The sequence below is a fragment of the Seriola aureovittata genome, chromosome 3, assembly GCF_021018895.1.
Source record: "Seriola aureovittata isolate HTS-2021-v1 ecotype China chromosome 3, ASM2101889v1, whole genome shotgun sequence".
NCBI classification, from domain to species: domain Eukaryota; kingdom Metazoa; phylum Chordata; class Actinopteri; order Carangiformes; family Carangidae; genus Seriola; species Seriola aureovittata.
In genome coordinates, this window is record NC_079366.1 from 29,716,848 (window position 1) to 29,739,650 (window position 22,803).

The 22,803-nt window shown below is 32.9% G+C and overlaps 1 protein-coding gene and 1 long non-coding RNA gene across 3 annotated transcripts; both read right to left on the reverse strand.

The window, feature by feature from the left end:
- Positions 1-991: 991 nt before the first annotated feature.
- ccsapa (centriole, cilia and spindle-associated protein a) lies at positions 992-21,802 on the reverse strand. 2 transcript variants are annotated; one of them, XM_056372581.1, is made up of 4 exons: positions 21,691-21,802; positions 19,249-19,667; positions 6,041-6,387; positions 992-4,478 (listed from the first exon to the last, which is right to left on the reverse strand). In XM_056372581.1, exons 1-4 carry the CDS (start codon positions 21,699-21,701, stop codon positions 4,299-4,301), a joined length of 957 nt encoding a protein of 318 aa, XP_056228556.1. In that variant the 5' UTR covers positions 21,702-21,802; the 3' UTR covers positions 992-4,298. The 2 variants fall into 2 exon arrangements, with proteins under 2 accessions (XP_056228556.1, XP_056228557.1); XM_056372582.1 differs by having other exon boundaries at positions 21,697-21,794.
- On the reverse strand, positions 9,909-11,693 carry LOC130166808 (uncharacterized). Its single transcript, XR_008827206.1, has 2 exons — positions 11,567-11,693; positions 9,909-9,958 (listed from the first exon to the last, which is right to left on the reverse strand). It is a non-coding gene; the product is annotated as an uncharacterized LOC130166808 (long non-coding RNA).
- Positions 21,803-22,803: the final 1,001 nt, after the last annotated feature.

Consider the following 22,803-nt stretch of genomic DNA (forward strand, 5'->3'; position numbering starts at 1 on the left):
GATTTTTGAAATCAAGGTGAAAACAAAGATAAAAACTATTTATCAAACTTCTTGTGGCATAAAAAGTCTTAAGAGTAAAGTAGGATAATTAAGAAAAGGACTAAACCTTTTCTTCACGTGTATTTTTAGTTTTTTAGCACTTTGACTCTTTGATAGTGACGGAGGAGAGGAAGAGGAGGTGTGTGACATCCCAGAATTTAACTGGGAGCATTATGGTTGTTAGGTTACGACAATCTAAGCTGTTCTTTTGAAACTGCTCAGATGTGTCGTCTCTTGAGGATCAGCAGGTCTGTGGACTGACGCCGTCCACCTGAGCAGCCGCTCTGATTGGATTAAAGGGTTAACAGCCGAGGACGAGCTATGAGGCATCTCCAATACACACACTCGTGACACTTAGACGACTGTAGTCAAGAGAACGCAGCTGGTGTGAACCCCTGAACGCACCGTCACATCTTACAGGATGAGTTTCTATCCCAGTCGACAGATTCCAGAACCCGCTGTGATTAAATTTAATCATATGAATGTAATTCATACATTTAAAAGGGAGCCATTTGTATGTTTTGCTAATGCTACACAGCTAGCGTTAGCATTAACAGCTATTTATTTTCCAGTCTTAGCAAGAGCTCCAGCCATCATGTTTACAAAAGGTTCTAACGTCCTGAGTAGCTACTTCTTCAGGGCAGACTGAATGCTTCAGTGACTCGGTATCGGAAAGTGACGAGACAGGCTAGCTAGTTAGCATGCTAACATCAAGAAAGGAGTGATAGAAACAGAAGCAAAACAAAGGGTTGATTTCCACCTCTGGGGAAAACTCTTGGTGAGAAACTGAATAAATTTTGATGCTGAACTCAGGTTTCTTTGACTGCTAATGCTAACGCTAGCTACATAGCCATAGCAAAACTTACAAATAGCTCCTTTAAATACATGGTAAAAATCTGAAGTCAACTTATGTGATTTTTGCACCTCAACAATCCAGTACAACACAAATATAAACTATTCAAATACGATTTTATTCAAATATGATTTATTCACAGCAACACTTTAAAGTGGATGAAAATATATATTGTGCATGTTTTCAAATACAAATACAGTGACCAAAAATGTAAACATCATCGGACGTAGAGTATGGATAAATATTCAGATGTATAATACATATTTTATTTAATCTTCTGCCAGTAAAACACACTAGGAAATAACTCAAAGCTTTAGTAAAGATACAGCAAGAAAAACACTTTCTCCAACACAAACTCTTTATATGTTATAGCTTATATTTAGTGTTTGTTTTTAGCTTAAATAATTCATCAACAGTAGTTCAAATACTTTCCTGTGATTGTCTGATTGTTCTGACTCTTAGAAATCACAGAAACATCCAGATGTTCAGTCTGAGACAACACGCGCTTGATTGATCAGATGCTTTGGCTCCATTTTAGAAAGAAAAATGAAATTTCTTTTTTAAATTTCATGTCTTGATTTGTCCAGATGGAAAAAGAGCAGTTAAACATGAAGTCGGGTTCAAACAACAGGAGTTTTTGAAGGTTTATGTGAATATTTTTATACCTTAAGCTTCAATTTGTTGATATTTTGTCTCTGTGTGTTTATTATTGTATTATTATATAGTAACAGCGCCTTGTTGTTTCAGACTGGACAAACTTCACAAATGACCTGATGTCAGTAACTAACTCGTGACCGTGAATCTTGGAAATCAAAAGTAATACACAAATATAAATAAGCAGTTTTACACATTCAGCGTGAGGAGGTCGAGTCGGTGTGAGATCGAAGAAACATTCCTGGTGAATTCATATGCATTCAGTTTCAAAAGTTTACTCAGAAAATGTACATGTTAAATACAATAAATCGTGATCATTAGCCCTCGGTGTGAGTCACTGGACGCGACAAATGACATCACCATGTATTTACAATCTTTAGTTACATCAACAAACGACCGACTGAACTCAAAACTCTGTTGTTGAAAAACGTTTCTTCACTACGACATTTAATATTTCACTTTTCTTCACATTCGGTTCGATTGGATGGAAACAGATAAAAGTTTAAAATCTAAACGTCCACCATCGACACACAGAGCTGCTTCAAATACAAGGAGGTCACACGTGTTTAAATTTATACTTTTTCTTATTTAGTTCCATCCCTGGGTTTAAACAGTAAATGTAAAGTCCAGGTTTTTCTGCAGGTAAATGTGAAACTCTTTATTTTAGGGTCTAGAATCAATTTATTCTCTGTGAACAACTATGAACATTTGGAGCAGTTATAGATGTAGCTCATTATTTATTTACTGTATTACTTATTAATAAATAATATTTTGTGCTTGATTGATTAATCTATTGATTAATCTATTAATCAATCAATAATTTATCATTGTATGCATTTTTTTTAAAGTTAACGTCCAATATTTGAAGCTTTTCTTTGTCACACATGAACGTGAACTGATTCATGTTATTGGGCTTTACGCTGCAGAAAATCCTGGATTCTGAGTTTCTAATAAAACAAATAAGTTTCAGCGAGATGTTGCATTTTTTTATAAATGTCACAAACGCATTATTTAAACCCTCTGTAAAACTAATTCAGAAACTATTTAATTTGCATAATAACCCCAAAAAGCTGAATTAGGAGAATTAAGTCATTGTTGTTTAACACTGCAGTAACGGAAAAGCACCATGTTTATAATGAATGGAAACGAGAAGCTGCAGGATGCTGCTGCTAAACAGCCACAATACGTCAAAACCTGAATTTATGCCAAACAAACTCTGAGATATCAACGTTTAACAGTCCACTGATTTGAACTCAGTGCATTTAATTTATTAAAACTGAGATGATTATAAAGCTAGCACATCTTAAATATAGTTTTACTCTGAAAATACCTTAAATACTAATTTTATCAAATAAATTGCGTGTTTCTATATTTCTGATAAACCATCCAGCGCTAGTGTCTTTAAATTCCAAAATACTCAGATATCAAAAATATTCCAGTTTGGTCCGTTCTGCCGCCTCTGAGTCAAACACTGAGTCAAACACTGAGTCAAACACTGAGTCAAACACTGAGTTAAACACTGAGTTAAACACTGAGTCAAACACTGAGTCAAACACTGAGTCAAACACTGAGTTAAACTCTGAGTCAAACACTGAGTTAAACACTGAGTTAAACACTGAGTTAAACACTGAGTCAAACACTGAGTCAAACACTGAGTCAAACTCTGAGTCAAACTCTGAGTTAAACACTGAGTTAAACTCTGAGTTAAACACTGAGTTAAACACTGAGTTAAACACTGAGTTAAACACAGCTGCCTTCATGAGAGACAATGATAAACAGATAAATTAAAGCACAGCAGTGTGTGTGAGACTTTCATGCTCTGAAATTAAATACATTCGAAACGTGATGTGGGTGTCATATTCTGTTTTTTATATAAAAGCTTAGAAAGAGTTAATTCTCTGATGTTTGGTCATTGTCAAATCACAGAACCAGAGAAAACATTTCAGTCCATCACATGTGATCCGTGCTATAAAGTGAAGAAGTGTTATATTATATATATTATTATAAGGGTTATATTTTAACATTAGTCACTTTTTTTATTCACATATTTTATTGTAATTATGTTCTAAATTGTATTTTATTTTAGGGCATTTGAAACTCTCAGAGAGGCAACTGCATGTCCCAGAGTGCACTGAGGCAACAAACAGCCAATCATATGCTTAGAATGGCCGTTATTTTACTTAGTTGAAGGTTAATAATTTCAGGAATTGAATTTTGAAAACAGCTTAAAAACAGTCGTTTGTTCTCAAGAGAAAACTGGATTTCTCAGATATTAAAAAAAAAAACTAGAAATATTAATATTGGCCTGAAAAAAGTTTTCTATCAGACTTTAGTTCTGAGTGAGCTTTTTCTATAGAAACAGCTGCTGAGCCTTGTGGGTAATGTAGTATTTATCAATTTAACTCACCAAACTAAAGGGATGAAAATGTGATTTTGTGAATATATATGTATATCTGATGACCATGACCCTGTTTCATCCTCTGTTCCTGTTTTGCACAATATTGATGTAAATTTGAATTTTATTTTGTGCAAAGTTAATTTCTACATAAAGAGCTTTGCCCACTTCCTGACTTTACTTTTTTCTGTTGTCTCGCCGTCCTTAAAGGAGACAAGACAGCGAGCAGCGTGTCAGTGTGATGGACTGAAACAAGACAACATGGTTCTCTGTTTGTCAAACGAACTGAGCCGCCGTCTGATCCCCGCTCTCCGATAAGGAAACGTGATTTTCAGGGTTCGTGGGTGGATCCTGTGTCTACCTCAGCCGGGCGGAGAAGCAGCGCATGTACTCCGTCATCCAGCGGTCTTCCACCACCATCAGCTGAGACCGTCTTATCTTCTCCAGGTCGGCCGAGCGAGCCCGCCGCCGGTCCGGGTTGGAGCTCCGTTTGTCGGACTCCCGCCGGGTCTGAACGCAGGCGTCGGACGTGTGGCTCTGAGAGGAGAAACCAGAGAGAGAGGAGTCGTTTCCGAAAAGCACACCGGTGTTTTATTATTAATGTTTGCAGAGTGTTTGGTGACACGGCTTCACTTCTCTGGTGTCCCGTGAACAAGGTCTCTGAAGGACTCAGCGTCCTGACTTTTAAATTCTACATCCTAGACCCCTAGCTGCTCTTTTTAAATTAAATTTTAAATTATAAGGCTAAAGTAAAGTATAAGGCTGAAGAATAATATTGTATAAAATATAAAATATAGCAGGAACAAAGACAATACTTGTACAAATACTATTAATTTGACTTTTTCCACTGTTTTCATATAATTCAAAGTCCTATAAAGCCCTGAAATAGTTAATGTGGACACAGATTTTTCCCCTCATCGCTCAGATATCAAATTAAAGCAAAAAAATGTCAAATGTTTATTAAATATCTCCTTAAAATATCTTTCTACTCCCGGACTGTCACCTGTCAGGGCATCACAGATGATTATCTTCCCTCTTCAAAAGCTTTACTCTTCCAGCACCGACTGCCTTTTAGCTCATTTTCTCATAAATGAAAACCGTCTTTTACAAATTCAAATGTCTCGCCCTTTCCACAGCTACACAACAGCTGACTGTCAGTTTTTAGATCTCCCTTCCCTCCAGTCATTTGTTAATTTGGTTCACTATGAAAGTCACCTTTCATCGAGAGACTGAGCTCAGTAATCCATGATCATTTTTCAATTACATAATTATATCACAGGAACTATTTAGCAAATATCCTCTGACATCTGATAAGATTGAAAAGCTCTGTGAAATGACAGACAATGTTAATATTGTCGTTTTATTAAAATACTTTTTTTTTTTTGTTTGTTTTTACACAAGACTCTGGAACATCTGTGAATGTCCCAACAAAAAGGAGTTTTCAAAACAGTCCGAGCTTGTGACTTCAAGACCTCATAAACATGACGTAGCTTTAAAAATGTAAAAAATTATTCACTTGATTTGCTTTTTTATTGATCCGCAAACAGGAGTCTAAACAAACTGGTCCTCAGCGATCCTGCCTGAAGGAACGTGGAGAAATGATTTCTGATCTGGACTTGTCCTTCTATCCAGTCTTTTACAACAATTATCTCAAAAAACCCAGAGTTTTAATATCAATACAACATTCACATCCCTCTATTTCGGACATATTCCTGATGGACTAAGCAAAGATGATCCCTATCTCCTCAATAATATGTTGGCAGAAAAACACTAAAAATGTTGTGTTTATTTAGCCAACGAGACAGAGGATTTATAAGTGTTGTATGTAACGTAATATTTCTTTCTAAATTAGGCAAATTTTCCTTGACTTATTGATCATCCCATGACCTCATATTTGTTTGTTCCCCTTTTCTTTCTTTCCTGTTTGTTATATGTTATGAAAAATGTTCATAAATATCTCCTGCATCCACCACACTGACTCCGAGAACCGACTGTTAGTTTCATCTGTGAGTGGTCATAATGTTGACTCACAGTGACCATGTTAAATTTTCCCTCAGTGTCTGTTTCAAGCTTTTAGAAACACCCTGTCTTAAACTCACATCATTGGGCGTCCTCCTGACCTCCGTCTGTCTCTCGGTCCAGTCCAGCCGGCTGGACGGTCTCCGGTTCTCCTTCTCCTTCTCCTTGGTGCTGATTGGTGGTTGGCTCTTTGCTCTCTGCTGTTTGCGGACGACAGCTGGTTTGTCATCATGGGAACTGTCTGGGTGTCCCGGCTCAGAGTGAGGGGTGCGGCGACGGTGTCGCCTTCTCGGTACCGGGTTCACCGGCTCCCCGTCAGAAGAAGTCGTGTCGGCCGGCCCGTTGTCTGTCGCTGTGTGATCTGAATGTCCGCTGGTGTTTGGAGCCGCCGCCACAGAACGTCCGCTCGCTTCATTCACACCGTTCTCTACAACATAGTGAAAATACCCATTAACATCTCCCACAGTCTGTTTGTCCAACAGTCCAAAACACTAAGATACATATGACAGAGAGAAGCATCAAGTCGTCATATTCCAGAGCTGTAAATAGAGAAAAGACTGATGGTATGACGATTATTAAAATGTTGCAGATTGTGCATTTTCCATTAATTAATCAGTCAACTAATTGCTTCAACTCCAGTTTTGACCAGCTCTTAGATCTATGCCGTGTTAGCTGACGTATTAACACTAGGGCCCAAGGGCATAGGTTTGCATATGGAACATTTGAGTTCTTGTTCACACAATATTTGGAGTGACGTCATATTAGATTATTACAATGTGCCCTCCAAGAGGCTACGTCTCCAAGGCAACTGGTTTAAGCATGCTAGCATTTGATTGGCTGAAAGGGCGAGGGCTATCTGAAGGCTCACGTCATGTGAGAATGTGACAGTGGTACCTAACATCAGCAGAAAAATATCAACTGATGTTATTTAACCATGTTAGCTAGTGTTAACAAGCAAGCTAAACCTGGCTTCTGTCACCTGTAGGCTAGCAGTCAGGTTGCTAGCAGGAGTAAAGATAAAATGGTGAATATATCAAAGTATGAGTTTCATTTCTGTCACTTCAAAATGTCACCATGAATACTATGACTTTCTATGCCTTACTACACTATGATGTTTTAATGCATTACTATATTATAGTTTATTTATGGTGTAGCAGTGGTTAGAACGATCACCTCACAGCAAGAAGGTTCTGGGTTAAGGCCTTGTTAAGCTTTACTATAATATGTCCTTTTTTTTTTTTTTTTTACTTTTTATGCCTCACAATACTATGATGTTTTATGACTGACTATATGTCTTTATGACTTACTATACTATCACATTTTTATGACTTTTTGTGACTTACAATACTATGTCGTTTTTATGAATTTTTATGACTTACTACACTATGTTGTTGTTTTTTTTTTTAATTTTTATGCCTTACTGTACTATGTTGTTTTGTTTTGTTTTTTTTTATACCATACTATGACTTTGTATGCCCTACTATACTATGATGTTTTTATGCCTTACTATACTTTGATATTTTTATACCTTACAATGATGTTTTTATGCCTTACTATGCTTTGATGTTTTTATGCCCTACTATGCTATGACTTCCCGGGCCTGTGGCCTTTCTATGTGCTGACATGTTTTGAGGTTATTGTATTTTGTTTAAATGGGTATGTTTTTGGTATGGGTATCAGCCACTATTTAAGTCTCCCCTATGTTTCAGTCAGTAAGATCAGTTTGTGCAGAACCTTTTTAAACCTCACTATACTATGATGTTTTTAAGCCTTACTATACTATGATATTTTCATGACTTATTATATTATCATGCTTTTATTCTATGATGTTTTTCTGACTTTTTATGCCTTACTATCCTATGATGTTTTTATGACCTTTTATGCCTTACTATCCTATGATGTTTTTATGACCTTTTATGCCTTACTATCCTATGATGTTTTTATGACCTTTTATGCCTTGCTATACTATGATGTTTTTATGCCTTACTATACTATCATTTTTTTATGCCTTACTATTCTATCATGTTTTTATTCCGTTCTAAGCTATGACTTGCCGGACCTGGGGCCTTTCAATGTGCTGACATGTTTTGAGGTTATTGTATTTTGTTTAAATGGGTATGTTTTAGTCTATCCCCTTGTGTGTCTGAAAGGCCTGATCAACCACTGTTTATGTCTCCTGTGTTTCAATCAGTAAGATCAGTTTGTGCTGTTGAATTCATCTCTGTAATTACTTGAGTTTAGTTCTGTTGAACTAACCTTTCTTGTGGGCCCAGAATTATAACTGAAGTATTTTTGTAAATAAAATAATGAACATTAACTTCCAAAGATCTGTGTCTCTCTGGTCTTTCTGCTTGATCCCTGACACCATGCCTTTTTTTGCCTTACTATATTGTGACTTTTTATGCCTTACTATACTATGACTTTTTATGCCTTACTATACTATGACGTTTTTATGACTTTTTATGCCTTACTATACTGTGACTTTTTGTGCCTTACTATACTGTGACTTTTTATGCCTTACTATACTATTTCGTTTTTATGACTTTTTGTGCCTTATTATACTATAACTTTTGATGCCTTACTATACTATGACTTTTTATTGACTTTTTATGCCTTACTATACTACGAATTTTTATACCTTACTATACTATGATGTTTTTATGACTTTTTATGCCTTACTATACTAGGACTTTTTTTTTACTTTTTATGCCTTAATATACTAGGACTTTTTTTTGACTTTTTATGCCTTACTATACTGTCGTTTTTATGCCTTACTATAGAATTACTTTTTTTTGGTTTTTTATGCCTTACTATATTATGACTTTTTTTTTTTACTTTTTATGCCTTACTATACTGTGACGTTTTTATGACTTTTTATGCCTTACTATACTGTGACGTTTTTTTTACTTTTTATGCCTTACTATACTATGACGTTTTTATGTTGTTTTTATGCCTTACTATACTATGACTTTTTTTGACTTTTTATGCCTTACTATACTATGACTTTTTATGCCTTGCTATACAATGACGTTTTTTTGCATTTTTATGCCTTACTATACTATGACTTTTTTTGACTTTTTATGCCTTACTATACTATGACTTTTTATGCCTTACTATACTATGACTTTTTTTTGACTTTTTATGCCTTACTATACTATGTCGTTTTTATGCCTTACTATACTATGACTTTTTATGCCTTACTATACTATGACTTTTTATTGACTTTTTATGCCTTACTATACTATGACTTTTTATGCCTTACTATACTATGACCTTTTTATGACTTTTTATGCCTTAATATACTATGACTTTTTTTTGACTTTTTATGCCTTAATATACTATGACTTTTTATTGACTTTTTATGCCTTACTATACAATGATGTTTTTGTGACTTTTTATGCCTAACTATACTATGACTTTTTATGCCTTACTATACTATGACATTTTTCTGACTTTTTATGCCTTACTACTATGACATTTTTCTGACTTTTTATGCCTTACTATACTATGACTTTTTATGCCTTACTATACTATGACGTTTTTATGACTTTTTATGCCTTACTATACTGTGACTTTTTGTGCCTTACTATACTGTGACTTTTTATGCCTTACTATACTATTTCGTTTTTATGACTTTTTGTGCCTTATTATACTATAACTTTTGATGCCTTACTATACTATGATGTTTTTATGACTTTTTATGCCTTACTATACTATGACTTTTTTTTTACTTTTTATGCCTTACTATACTATGACTTTTTATGCCTTACTATACAATGACGTTTTTTTGACTTTTTATGCTTTACTATACTATGACTTTTTATTGACTTTTTATGCCTTAATATATTATGACTTTTTTTGACTTTTTATGCCTTACTATACTATGACGTTTTATGCCTTACTATACTTTGACTTTTTATTGACTTTTTATGCCTTAATATATTATGACTTTTTATGCCTTACTATACTATGACTTTTTATGCATTACTATACTATGACTTTTTATGCATTACTATACGATGAAGTTTTTTTGACTTTTTATGCCTTACTATACTATGACTTTTTATGTCTTACTATACTATGACGTTTTTATGACTTTTTATGCCTTACTATACTATGACTTTTTATGCCTTACTATACTATGACGTTTTTATGACTTTTTATGCCTTACTATACTATGACTTTTTATGCCTTACTATACTATGACGTTTTTATGACTTTTTATGCCTTACTATACTATGACTTTTTATGTCTTACTATACTATGACGTTTTTATGACTTTTTATGCCTTACTATACAATGATGTTTTTCTGACTTTTTATGCCTTACTATACAATGATGTTTTATGCCTTACTATAATATGACTTTTTATGCATTACTATACGATGACGTTTTTATGACTTTTTATGCCTTAATATACTGTGACTTTTTTTAGACTTTTTATGCCTTACTATACAATGTTTTATGCCTTACTATAATATGACTTTTTATGCATTACTATACTATGACGTTTTTATGACTTTTTATGCCTTACTATACTATGACTTTTTATGCTTTACTATACAATTACGTTTTTTTTACTTTTTATGCCTTACTATACTATGACTTTTTATGCCTTACTATACAATGATGTTTTTTTGACTTTTTATGCCTTAATATACTATGACTTTTTTTTGGACTTTTTATGCCTTACTATACTATGACTTTTTATGCATTACTATACTATGACTTTTTATGCATTACTATACGATGAAGTTTTTTTGACTTTTTATGCCTTACTATACTATGACTTTTTATTGACTTTTTATGCATTACTATACTATGACTTTTTATGCATTACTATACGATGAAGTTTTTTTGACTTTTTATGCCTTACTATACAATGATGTTTTTCTGACTTTTCATGCCTTACTATACTATGACTTTTTATGCCTTACTATACTATGATGTTTTTATGATTTTCTATGCCTTACTATACTATGACGGTTTTATGTCGTTTTTATGCCCTACTATACTATGACTTTTAATGCCTTACTATACAATGACGTTTTTTTGCATTTTTATGCCTTACTATACTATGACTTTTTTTGACTTTTTATGCCTTACTTTACTATGACTTTTTATGCCTTAATATACTATGACTTTTTATGCCTTACTATACTACGTTATTTTTATGCCTTACTATACTATGACTTTTTATTGAATTTTTATGCCTTACTATAATATGACTTTTTATGCCTTACTATACAATGATGTTTTTCTGACTTTTTATTCCTTACTATACTATGACTTTTTTTTGACTTTTTATGCCTTACTATACTATGTCGTTTTTATGCCTTACTATACTATGACTTTTTATGCCTTACTATACTATGACTTTTTATTGACTTTTTATGCCTTACTATACTATGTCGTTTTTATGACATTTTATGCCTTACTATACTATGACTTTTTATGCCTTACTATACAATGATGTTTTTCTGACTTTTTATGCCTTACTATACTATGACTTTTTTTTTACTTTTTATGCCTTACTATACTATGACTTTTTATGCCTTACTATACTATGACTTTTTTTTACTTTTTATGTCTTACTATACTATGACGTTTTTATGTTGTTTTTATGCCTTACTATACTATGACTTTTTATGCCTTACTATACAATGACGTTTTTTTGCATTTTTATGCCTTACTATACTATGACTTTTTTTGACTTTTTATGCCTTACTATACTAAGACTTTTTATGCCTTACTATACAATGATGTTTTTCTGACTTTTTATGCCTTACTATAGTATGACTTTTTTTTTACTTTTTATGCCTTACTATACTATGTCGTTTTTATGACTTTTTATGCCTTATTATACTATGATGTTTTTATGACTTTTTATGCCTAACTATATTATGACTTTTTATGCCTTACTATACTATGACTTTTTATGCCTTACTATACTATGACGTTTTTATGACTTTCTATGCCTTAATATACTATGACTTTTTATTGACTTTTTATGCCTTACTATACAATGATGTTTTTCTGACTTTTTATGCCTTACTATACTATGACTTTTTATGCCTTACTATACAATGATGTTTTTTTGACTTTTTATGCCTAACTATATTATGACTTTTTATGCCTTACTATACTATGACGTTTTTATGACTTTCTATGCCTTAATATACTATGACTTTTTATTGACTTTTCATGCCTTACTATACTATGACTTTTTATGCCTTACTATACTATGACTTTTTATGCATTACTATACGATGAAGTTTTTTTTTACTTTTTATGCCTTACTATACTATGACTTTTTGACTTTTTATGCCTTACTATACTATGACTTTTTATGTCTTACTATACTATGACGTTTTTATGACTTTTTATGCCTTACTATACTATGACTTTTTATGCCTTACTATACTATGACGTTTTTATGACATTTTATGCCTTACTATACTATGACTTTTTATGCCTTACTATACAATGATGTTTTTCTGACTTTTTATGCCTTACTATACTATGACTTTTTTTTTACTTTTTATGCCTTACTATACTATGACTTTTTATGCCTTACTATACTATGACTTTTTTTTTACTTTTTATGTCTTACTATACTATGACGTTTTTATGTTGTTTTTATGCCTTACTATACTATGACTTTTTATGCCTTACTATACAATGACGTTTTTTTGCATTTTTATGCCTTACTATTCTATGACTTTTTTTGACTTTTTATGCCTTACTATACTAAGACTTTTTATGCCTTACTATACAATGATGTTTTTCTGACTTTTTATGCCTTACTATACTACGACTTTTTATGCCTTACTATAGTATAACTTTTTTTTTACTTTTTATGCCTTACTATACTATGTCGTTTTTATGACTTTTTATGCCTTATTATACTATGATGTTTTTATGACTTTTTATGCCTTACTATACTAGGACTTTTTTTTTTTGACTTTTTATGCCTTATTATACTATGTCGTTTTTATGCCTTACTATACTATGACTTTTTATGCCTTACTATACAATGATGTTTTTTTGACTTTTTATGCCTAACTATATTATGACTTTTTATGCCTTACTATACAATGATGTTTTTTTGACTTTTTATGCCTAACTATATTATGACTTTTTATGCCTTACTATACTATGACTTTTTATGCCTTACTATACGATGACGTTTTTATGACTTTCTATGCCTTAATATACTATGACTTTTTATTGACTTTTTATGCCTTACTATACAATGATGTTTTTCTGACTTTTTATGCCTTACTATACTATGTCGTTTTTATGCCTTACTATACTATGACTTTTTATGCCTTACTATACAATGATGTTTTTTTGACTTTTTATGCCTAACTATATTATGACTTTTTATGCCTTACTATACTATGACGTTTTTATGACTTTCTATGCCTTAATATACTATGACTTTTTATTGACTTTTCATGCCTTACTATACTATGACTTTTTATGCCTTACTATACTATGACTTTTTATGCATTACTATACGATGAAGTTTTTTTTTACTTTTTATGCCTTACTATACTATGACTTTTTGACTTTTTATGCCTTACTATACTATGACTTTTTATGCCTTACTATACTATGACCTTTTTATGACTTTTTATGCCTTAATATACTATGACTTTTTTTTGACTTTTTATGCCTTAATATACTATGACTTTTTATTGACTTTTTATGCCTTACTATACAATGATGTTTTTCTGACTTTTTATGCCTAACTATATTATGACTTTTTATGTCTTACTATACTATGACTTTTTATGCCTTACTATACTATGACGTTTTTATGCCTTAGTATACAATGATGTTTTTCTGACTTTTTATGCCTTACTATACTATGACTTTTTTTTGACTTTTTATGCCTTACTATACTATGACGTTTTTATGTTGTTTTTATGCCTTACTATACTATGACTTTTTTTGACTTTTTATGCCTTAATATACTATGACTTTTTTTTGACTTTTTATGCCTTACTATACTATGACTTTTTATGCCTTACTATACAATGACGTTTTTTTGACTTTTTATGCCTTACTATACTATGACTTTTTTTGACTTTTTATGCCTTACTATACTATGACTTTTTATGCCTTACTATACTATGACTTTTTTTGACTTTTTATGCCTTACTATACTATGACTTTTTATGCCTTACTATACTATGTCGTTTTTATGACTTTTTATGCCTTAATATACTATGACTTTTTATGCCTTACTATACTATGATTTTTTTTTACTTTTTATGCCTTACTATACTATGACTTTTTATGCATTACTATACAATGAAGTTTTTTTTACTTTTTATGCCTTACTATATTATGTCATTTTTATGCCTTACTATACTATGACTTTTTATTGACTTTTTATGCCTTACTATACTATGACTTTTTATGCCTTACTATACAATGATGTTTTTCTGACTTTTTATGCCTTACTATACTATGACTTTTTATTGACTTTTTATTCCTTACTATACTATGACTTTTTATGCCTTACTATACTATGACTTTTTATGCCTTATCATACAATGATGTTTTTATGACTTTTTATGCCTTACTATACAATGATGTTTTTATGACTTTTTATGCCTTACTATACTATGACTTTTTATGACTTTTTATGCCTTACTATACTATGACTTTTTATGACTTTTTATGCCTTACTATACTATGACTTTTTATGCCTTACTATACTATGTCGTTTTTATGACTTTTTATGCCTTAATATACTATGACTTTTTATGCCTTACTATACAATGATGTTTTTCTGACTTTTTATGCCTTACTATACTTTGACTTTTTTTTTTACTTTTTATGCCTTACTATACTATGTCGTTTTTATGCCTTACTATACTATGACTTTTTATGCCTTACTATACAATGAAGTTTTTTTTACTTTTTATGCCTTACTATACTATGTCATTTTTATGCCTTACTATACTATGACTTTTTATGCCTTACTATACTACGACTTTTTATGCCTTACTATACTACGACTTTTTTTTTACTTTTTATGCCTTACTATACTATGTCGTTTTTATGACTTTTTATGCCTTACTATACTATGATGTTTTTATGACTTTTTATGCCTTACTATACTACGACTTTTTTTTTTACTTTTTATGCCTTACTATACTATGACTTTTTATGCTTTACTATACAATGAAGTTTTTTTTACTTTTTATGCCTTACTATATTATGTCATTTTTATGCCTTACTATACTATGACTTTTTATTGACTTTTTATGCCTTACTATACTATGACTTTTTATGCCTTACTATACAATGATGTTTTTCTGACTTTTTATGCCTTACTATACTATGACTTTTTATTGACTTTTTATTCCTTACTATACTATGACTTTTTATGCCTTACTATACTATGACTTTTTATGCCTTATTATACTATGATGTTTTTATGACTTTTTATGCCTTACTATACAATGATGTTTTTCTGACTTTTTATGCCTTACTATACTATGACTTTTTATGACTTTTTATGCCTTACTATACTATGACTTTTTATGCCTTTTTATGCCTTACTATACTATGACTTTTTATGCCTTACTATACTATGTCGTTTTTATGACTTTTTATGCCTTAATATACTATGACTTTTTATGCCTTACTATACAATGATGTTTTTCTGACTTTTTATGCCTTACTATACTATGACTTTTTTTTGACTTTTTATGCCTTACTATACTATGTCGTTTTTATGCCTTACTATACTATGACTTTTTATGCCTTACTATACAATGAAGTTTTTTTTACTTTTTATGCCTTACTATACTATGTCATTTTTATGCCTTACTATACTATGACTTTTTATGCCTTACTATACTACGACTTTTTATGCCTTACTATAGTATGACTTTTTTTTGACTTTTTATGCCTTACTATACTATGTCGTTTTTATGACTTTTTATGCCTTATCATACTCTGATGTTTTTATGACTTTTTATGCCTTACTATACTAGGACTTTTTTTTTTTACTTTTTATGCCTTACTATACTATGACTTTTTATGCCTTACTATACAATGATGTTTTTTCTGACTTTTTATGCCTAACTATATTATGACTTTTTATGCCTTACTATACTATGACTTTTTATGCCTTACTATACTATGTCGTTTTTATGACTTTTTATGCCTTAATATACTATGACTTTTTTTTGACTTTTTATGCCTTACTATACTATGACTTTTTATGCCTTACTATACAATGACGTTTTTTTGCATTTTTATGCATTACTATACAATGAAGTTTTTTTTACTTTTTATGCCTTACTATACTATGTCATTTTTATGCCTTACTATACAATGTTTTTCTGACTTTTTATGCCTTACTATACTATGACTTTTTATTGACTTTTTATGCCTTACTATACTTTGACTTTTTATGCTTTACTATACTATGACGTTTTTATGTTGTTTTTATGCCTTACTATACTATGACTTTTTATTGACTTTTTATGCCTTACTATACAATGATGTTTTATGCCGTACTATACTATGACGTTTTTATGTTGTTTTTATGCCTTACTATACTATGACTTTTTATTGACTCTTTATTCCTTACTATACTATGACTTTTTATGCCGTACTATACTATGACTTTTTATGCCTTATTATACTATGATGTTTTTATGACTTTTTATGCCTTACTATACTAGGACTTTTTTTTTTACTTTTTATGCCTTACTATACTATGACTTTTTATGCCTTACTATAGAATGACGTTTTTTTGACTTTTTTTGCCTTACTATACTATGACTTTTTATGCCTTACTATACTGTGACGTTTTTATGCCTTACTATACTATGACTTTTTTTTAAAATTTCATGCTTAACTATACTATGACTTTTTATGCATTACTATACTATGACTTTTTATGTTTTACTATACTATGACCTTTTTTTGACTTTTTATGCCTTACTATACTATGACGTTTTACTATTCACGTTTTTATGCCTTACTATACTATGACTTTTTATGCCTTACTATATTATAACGTTTTTATGATGTTTTTATGCCTTACTATACTATGACTTTTTTTAAACTTTTCATGCCTAACTATACTATGACTTTTTATGTATTACTATACTATGACTTTTTATGTTTTACTATACTATGACCTTTTTTTTTACTTTTTATGCCTTACTATACTATGATGTTTTATTGACTTTTTATGCCTTACTATACTATGACGTTTTATTGACTTTTTATGCCTTACTATACTATAACTTTTTATTGACTTTTTATGCCTTACTGTACTATGTTGTTTTATTGACTTTTTATGCCTTTTTATGACTTTTTATGACTTACTATATCATGTCGTTTTTATGACTTTTTATGACTTACTATATCATGTCGTTTTTATGACTTTTTTTGCCTTACTATATTATGACTTTTTATGCCTTGCTATACAATGTCATTTTTATGACTTTTTTTGCCTTACTATACTATGATTTTTTTATGTCTTACTATACTATGATGTTTTTATGCCTTACTATACTATGACTTTTTTATGCTTTACCACAATGTCGTTTTCATGAATTTTTATGCCTTACTATAGTGTGACATTATTATGCTTTACAATAATATGTAGTTTTTTTTACTTTTTATACAATAATATGACTTGCTTTGATGTTTTTATGCCTTACTAAGCTATGACTTCCCAGGCCTGTGGCCTTTCTATGTGCTGACATGTTTTGAGGTTATTGTATTTTGTTTAAATGGGTATGTTTTAGTCTATCCCCTTGTATGTCTGAATGGCCTGATCAGCCACTATCTATGTCTCCCCTATGTTTCAGTCAGTAAGGTCAGTTAAGTTCACTTCTGTAAGTACTTGAGTTTAGTTCTGTTGCATTGACAATTCTTATGGGCCCAGAATTGTAATTTTGAGGTATTTTTGTCATTCATTTTTTCATTTTGTAAATAAAATAATGGACATTCATTTCCAAAGATCTGTGTCTCTCTGGTCTTTCTGCTTGGTCCCTGACAATATGACATTTTTATGCCTTACTATACCATGTCTTTTTCTTCTTTTTTTTTACCTTTCATGCCTTACTATACTGTGTCGTTCTTTGGACTTTTTTATGCCTTACTATAAAATGACTATTTTATGCATCATTTTTTGACTTCATATGTATACTACGACATTTTTTTGTCTTTTTATGCCTTACTATACTATGTCATCTTTTAAAACTTTTTATTCCTTACTATCTATTCTATGACGTTTTTCATGACTTTTTATGCCTTAATATACTATGACTTTTCATGCCTTACTATACTATGTCGTTTTTATGAAGTTTTATGACTTTCTATACTATGACATTTTTATGACTTTTTATTCCTTACTATACTATGTTGTTTTACTGTACAACTTTTTTATGCCATTACTATCCTATGGCTGTAACAGGATGATTGGGTCATGGTGGTGCCATGGAGTCCTGGTTTGATTAGCTTTGGTGGTAACATGTTGGTTTTTCAGTAAAACATATATCAGATATACTAAAGATTCAAAAATTTGTGCTGTTGAAATTCAGAGCTGTGTCAGTCTGGTCTCCTGACAGTCTCCTGTCTGAATTTCAGCCACAGAAGTGTTAGAAGACACATAATAGGTCCTTTATATCTGAGCCCAGTGTCTGAACAGGAGGAAACAGTCCCATCTGATCACTGAACCTTCAGTCCAAATATTTTTAGCATCACTGTCCCCTGAGATAAACCATCCTCTGGCCCTCATACTGTCAGAGTGATACTCACACAAAAAAAACTCCTCCAGAGGGTTTGTTACATTATTTCTGAAAACCTCCTGAAAGCTGGACAGAGCACAGAGGATATATAGGAACCGGTACAAAGAATTTTATTTTATTAAATTCTCATAAACCAAAATGTTGGAACAATTAAAATTTCATGGTAAAATCATTCAGGAGTTGTTGATATTTCTAGACCAATGTGGCCGAACAACCAACCGACAGGCTGAGGCTGACGTCTCTAAAGCTAAAAATATCCACCACAAATCTGGGAACTTCAAAGCAACGTCAACATGTTGAATGTTTTATTTGACCACAGTCCAAAGTTATTCAGTTTAAAATGATTTAAAAACAGAGAAAATGAGAAAATGCTCCCATTTGAGAGGCTGGACCAAGCAAATATTTGGCATTTCTTTCTTTAATTATCCCTCACCCTGATTGACCAGTTTCAGCACTAAAAGTCAGTTAAGTTGTCTCCAGCTCTTTCTTACCTGATGTCAGTGCAGTGTCTACAACTGCAGCCTCTCCAGCTCCAACCTCAGTCTCCTCGGGCGGCGGCTTCGGCTCAGGACTGATCTTCAGCTCCCACAACTTCTGCTTCACGTCCGTGGATGGCGGCGGCGGCGGCGGCGGCGGCGGCGGTGGTGGTGGGAGGGACAGAGGGGCAACTTTGTTCCTGGTCAGCCGAGGCGTGGACCAGCCGCTGGAGTCAGAGCCGCTGTCCCAGCCCTCCCAGAACCAGGGCTTGTGGGAATGCTCCATCACCCGCCGTGTCAGCCGGTACTTCAGAGAGTCCTCGTAGCATTTGGAAAACGTCTCCCATTTGGGATCTTTAAACTTCTTCATATACTCCGTCCGGATCTTCTTGGTCACCATGGTTCTTGTTACTGCTCGTGTCTGATTGTAATCACTGGGGGAAAACAGAGGAGGGACATTAATAGAGGTACGGGCACTCAGCAAGTCCGCGCCACACTCCATGGTCAGCAATGTAGACTGGTTATTATCAAACAAAGCAAGAGAAGTTCAAGTGGCTGTACCTTCAAATATCAACCTAAAAACACATAATGGTTTTTTATTTGGTGTTTGATAGACATCTGTGATACCAATGTCATTAGTTGGTTGATTAAAAACAACAGTTTCATAACTTTTGTGAGGACATATGCTTCAATAATTTTAGTAAATCAATACAAAACTATACATATTCAGTATACATGTATAGAATAACTACAGATACAGAAATGCACCAGTGCACAGGTTCTCATCAACCTCACACCTCATGTCCTCTCTTCAATCCACTAAATATCCACATATCCATTATTTATTGTGTCTAAGAGGAAACACCTGATCATAAAACTGTCCACCTCCATGAGGAGAAGAGTTCCTCTGTGGGGCTGAGGAATGGACAGTGAGGTGGAAGGAAAAGTGACACCATGGGCTGTAAACCAGGCTGTGACTGGGAGATAATGGTGAGACACATAATTACAAGCAGTTCTGGATTCAGCCTCACCTGCCCCCTCTCCTCACCTGGCTCAAGTCTTTCATAGAGGTCATCAAGGAATGAAACTAAGATACCCGGTGTCCCAATTAGGGGTTTTCATTTTTATGTAGATGTAGCAGGATGTAGCAAACCCCAGTCTTATTTAGACTTTGTGTTGTGTTTTAATTGTTTGAACGTAAATGTAACAATTATACAGCATTATATAAATGTGCAAAATTAACTGTCAATACACAGAGTGGTGGTGGGTTAGTTTGAGTGAGAAAACAGTTCATGAACAGTGAAATATGTGGTCATTTAATGCATTTTGCATCAAATGAAAGAAAAGCGATCCACAGTTTAGTCTGACTGTGTGAAGAGGTTTAAACTCGGCATACAGAAATTTGAGTTAGTGATGGTAAAAAAAACTGTAAAATTACAATTAAACAAAAAAATTGATGAATTTTATATAAATATACAGTAAAACAATAATGATAGTAGTATTTTTATCATTTCTCATTTTCTACAAATCATTAAGATTGCAATACTTTATAAAACAAGAGTTGGACAGTCACACAGATAACTAAAAATTTTGTTGAGATCTCTCCGTTTCATATAAAGCTGCTGGAAATCAATATATTTCAATTTAAACTCTAAAAAACCTTATTTTAATGCAAAGTAATTGTTAATATTTCACCAAATAAATCCACATATAGTTTCTGAAGGGATCCACCTGCAGCACCTGCTGACGTGCTTTCTGTCAGGTGTGGTCTTACCTGTACGCCCCGCCCACCTCCCTCAACAACAGATTATACTGAGAGCAGAGGATTGAGGCTCATAATAGTCTTACTACTGACCGCACTACTACAACTATTACTCATACTGCACGAGCAATAACACTGGATCTATTTCAGTCAGGACTCTTCCCGCCTACACACACATTTCTTATTATTTTATTTAAATACCTGTTATTTCTTTAGTGAAAATAAACTACATTCATTATTTATTTGTCTGAGCTGGCCTACATCTGCTCCGAGGACGAAGCCGGGACAGTATTTCTCATCAAAATTGTCAAACAGCTAATCAATTATTGCTAATTTATTGAATCCTGTGACTGAAATACAGATATGCCTCTTTTTTTTTTTTTTTTTTTTGAAGGCTCTAATTTCCCCAACCAAAAACATCGTCTTGTTAAGATTTTAGTCTCTGAACACATCACGGATACAAATAATAAAGCTTGTTTGTGTCTGCTGAAGGTGAAAAATACCATGAATTGTGTGAATTTGAGGTTTAAAAATGACAGTAACCGTCTGAAAACAGGCTCCAGCCATGTTCACAGCCGTTACCCTCACCTGCCCGCTCCGTTAAACCCCCGTTTGTAAACACGGTGAGGTTTAAATATTGAGGCTAAACGGTTCCGGACTGGTTCGGTATTAAAGTCAGACATATTTGTACTCACCCACACCTCATTTCAGACGGGTCCAGTCTGATTTAAAGTCCAGTCTGTCGCTGTGGTACCGCGGTCAGACGACGAAGCATCGCTCCGTTTCTCTAACTGACGAACCCCCGAGAGCGGAGCTAGCTAAAACACAACACACAGCTTCCGGCTTAGACTTTCAAAATAAACCTTTTTTTTTTTTTTTTTTTTTGCATAGTAATTCAAAAAATAAAGACAAATCTCCCATTCACAAATGTATTCAGACTGTTTCATGCGTCACTCTAAATTGTGGTCATGAGCATCTTTTCTGCTTTAATTTCCCTTGAAATGTTTCTAGAACTTGTCACCTGTGGCAAACTGAATTGATTGGACACAGTGCATGTCAGCACAAGAACCAAGTAATTAAGTCCAATGACTTAACTGTAGACTTCCGCAATGAAATTGTGTCAAGGGTACGAAGTATTTTCTAAAGGTTTGGGTGTTTGCTGGAGGACAGTGGACTCAGTAGTTGTGACATGGAATAAGTTTGAAGGCACCAGGACTCTACCTACAGTTGGGGTTCCGGTCAAGTGTCACTGAAACTGTCATTTCTACCTTAATATAACGTTTTTCCTCAATGGGCTATTAAGGTGTATTTCATTGTGAACCTTATTTTGAAAGAAAAAAAATCTTGTACTTCCGGCACAGCTCTATGTATTTCACACCAGCTTGGTGGAAGCAGAGCAGAAATGTAGAAATGAAGAATGAAATATGACTTTCCGTGAAGATGCAGAGACCAGACTGCGCGTGCGTGCTCTGCCTCCATCTGTGCAGAGAAGACAACAGGTGAAAACAGAAAACACCTGCTGAGAACAGAGACATCACACTTTAACTCATTAAACTCTAACTGTTTCTCATCTCTTAAAGGGCCAGTACACTATTTTTACCAAGTTCACTCATGGGTAGTTCAACTTAGCTTCAAAAAAGGGACATGGACGTTTTTCAGACAAAGAGGGTCTGATAATTAAGATGCTGTGGAGTTGCATTATGGGAAATGTAGGAGCTAATGTTTTTGCACTTAGGGATTAATGTCTAGATATCTAGACCCCTGTTGATTTCATTTTGACCAGTCTTGTATTAAATCCTTCTCCACTT

Bases quoted from the DNA above. Each gene is read 5' to 3' on its own strand.
- ccsapa (XM_056372581.1), bottom strand. The intron at 6,388-19,248 runs GTAAGAAAGAGC...ACTATGTTGTAG, and splicing joins AGACACTGCACTGACATCAG to AGAACGGTGTGAATGAAGCG. The intron at 4,479-6,040 runs GTGAGTTTAAGA...TTCTCCTCTCAG, and splicing joins TCAGGAGGACGCCCAATGAT to AGCCACACGTCCGACGCCTG.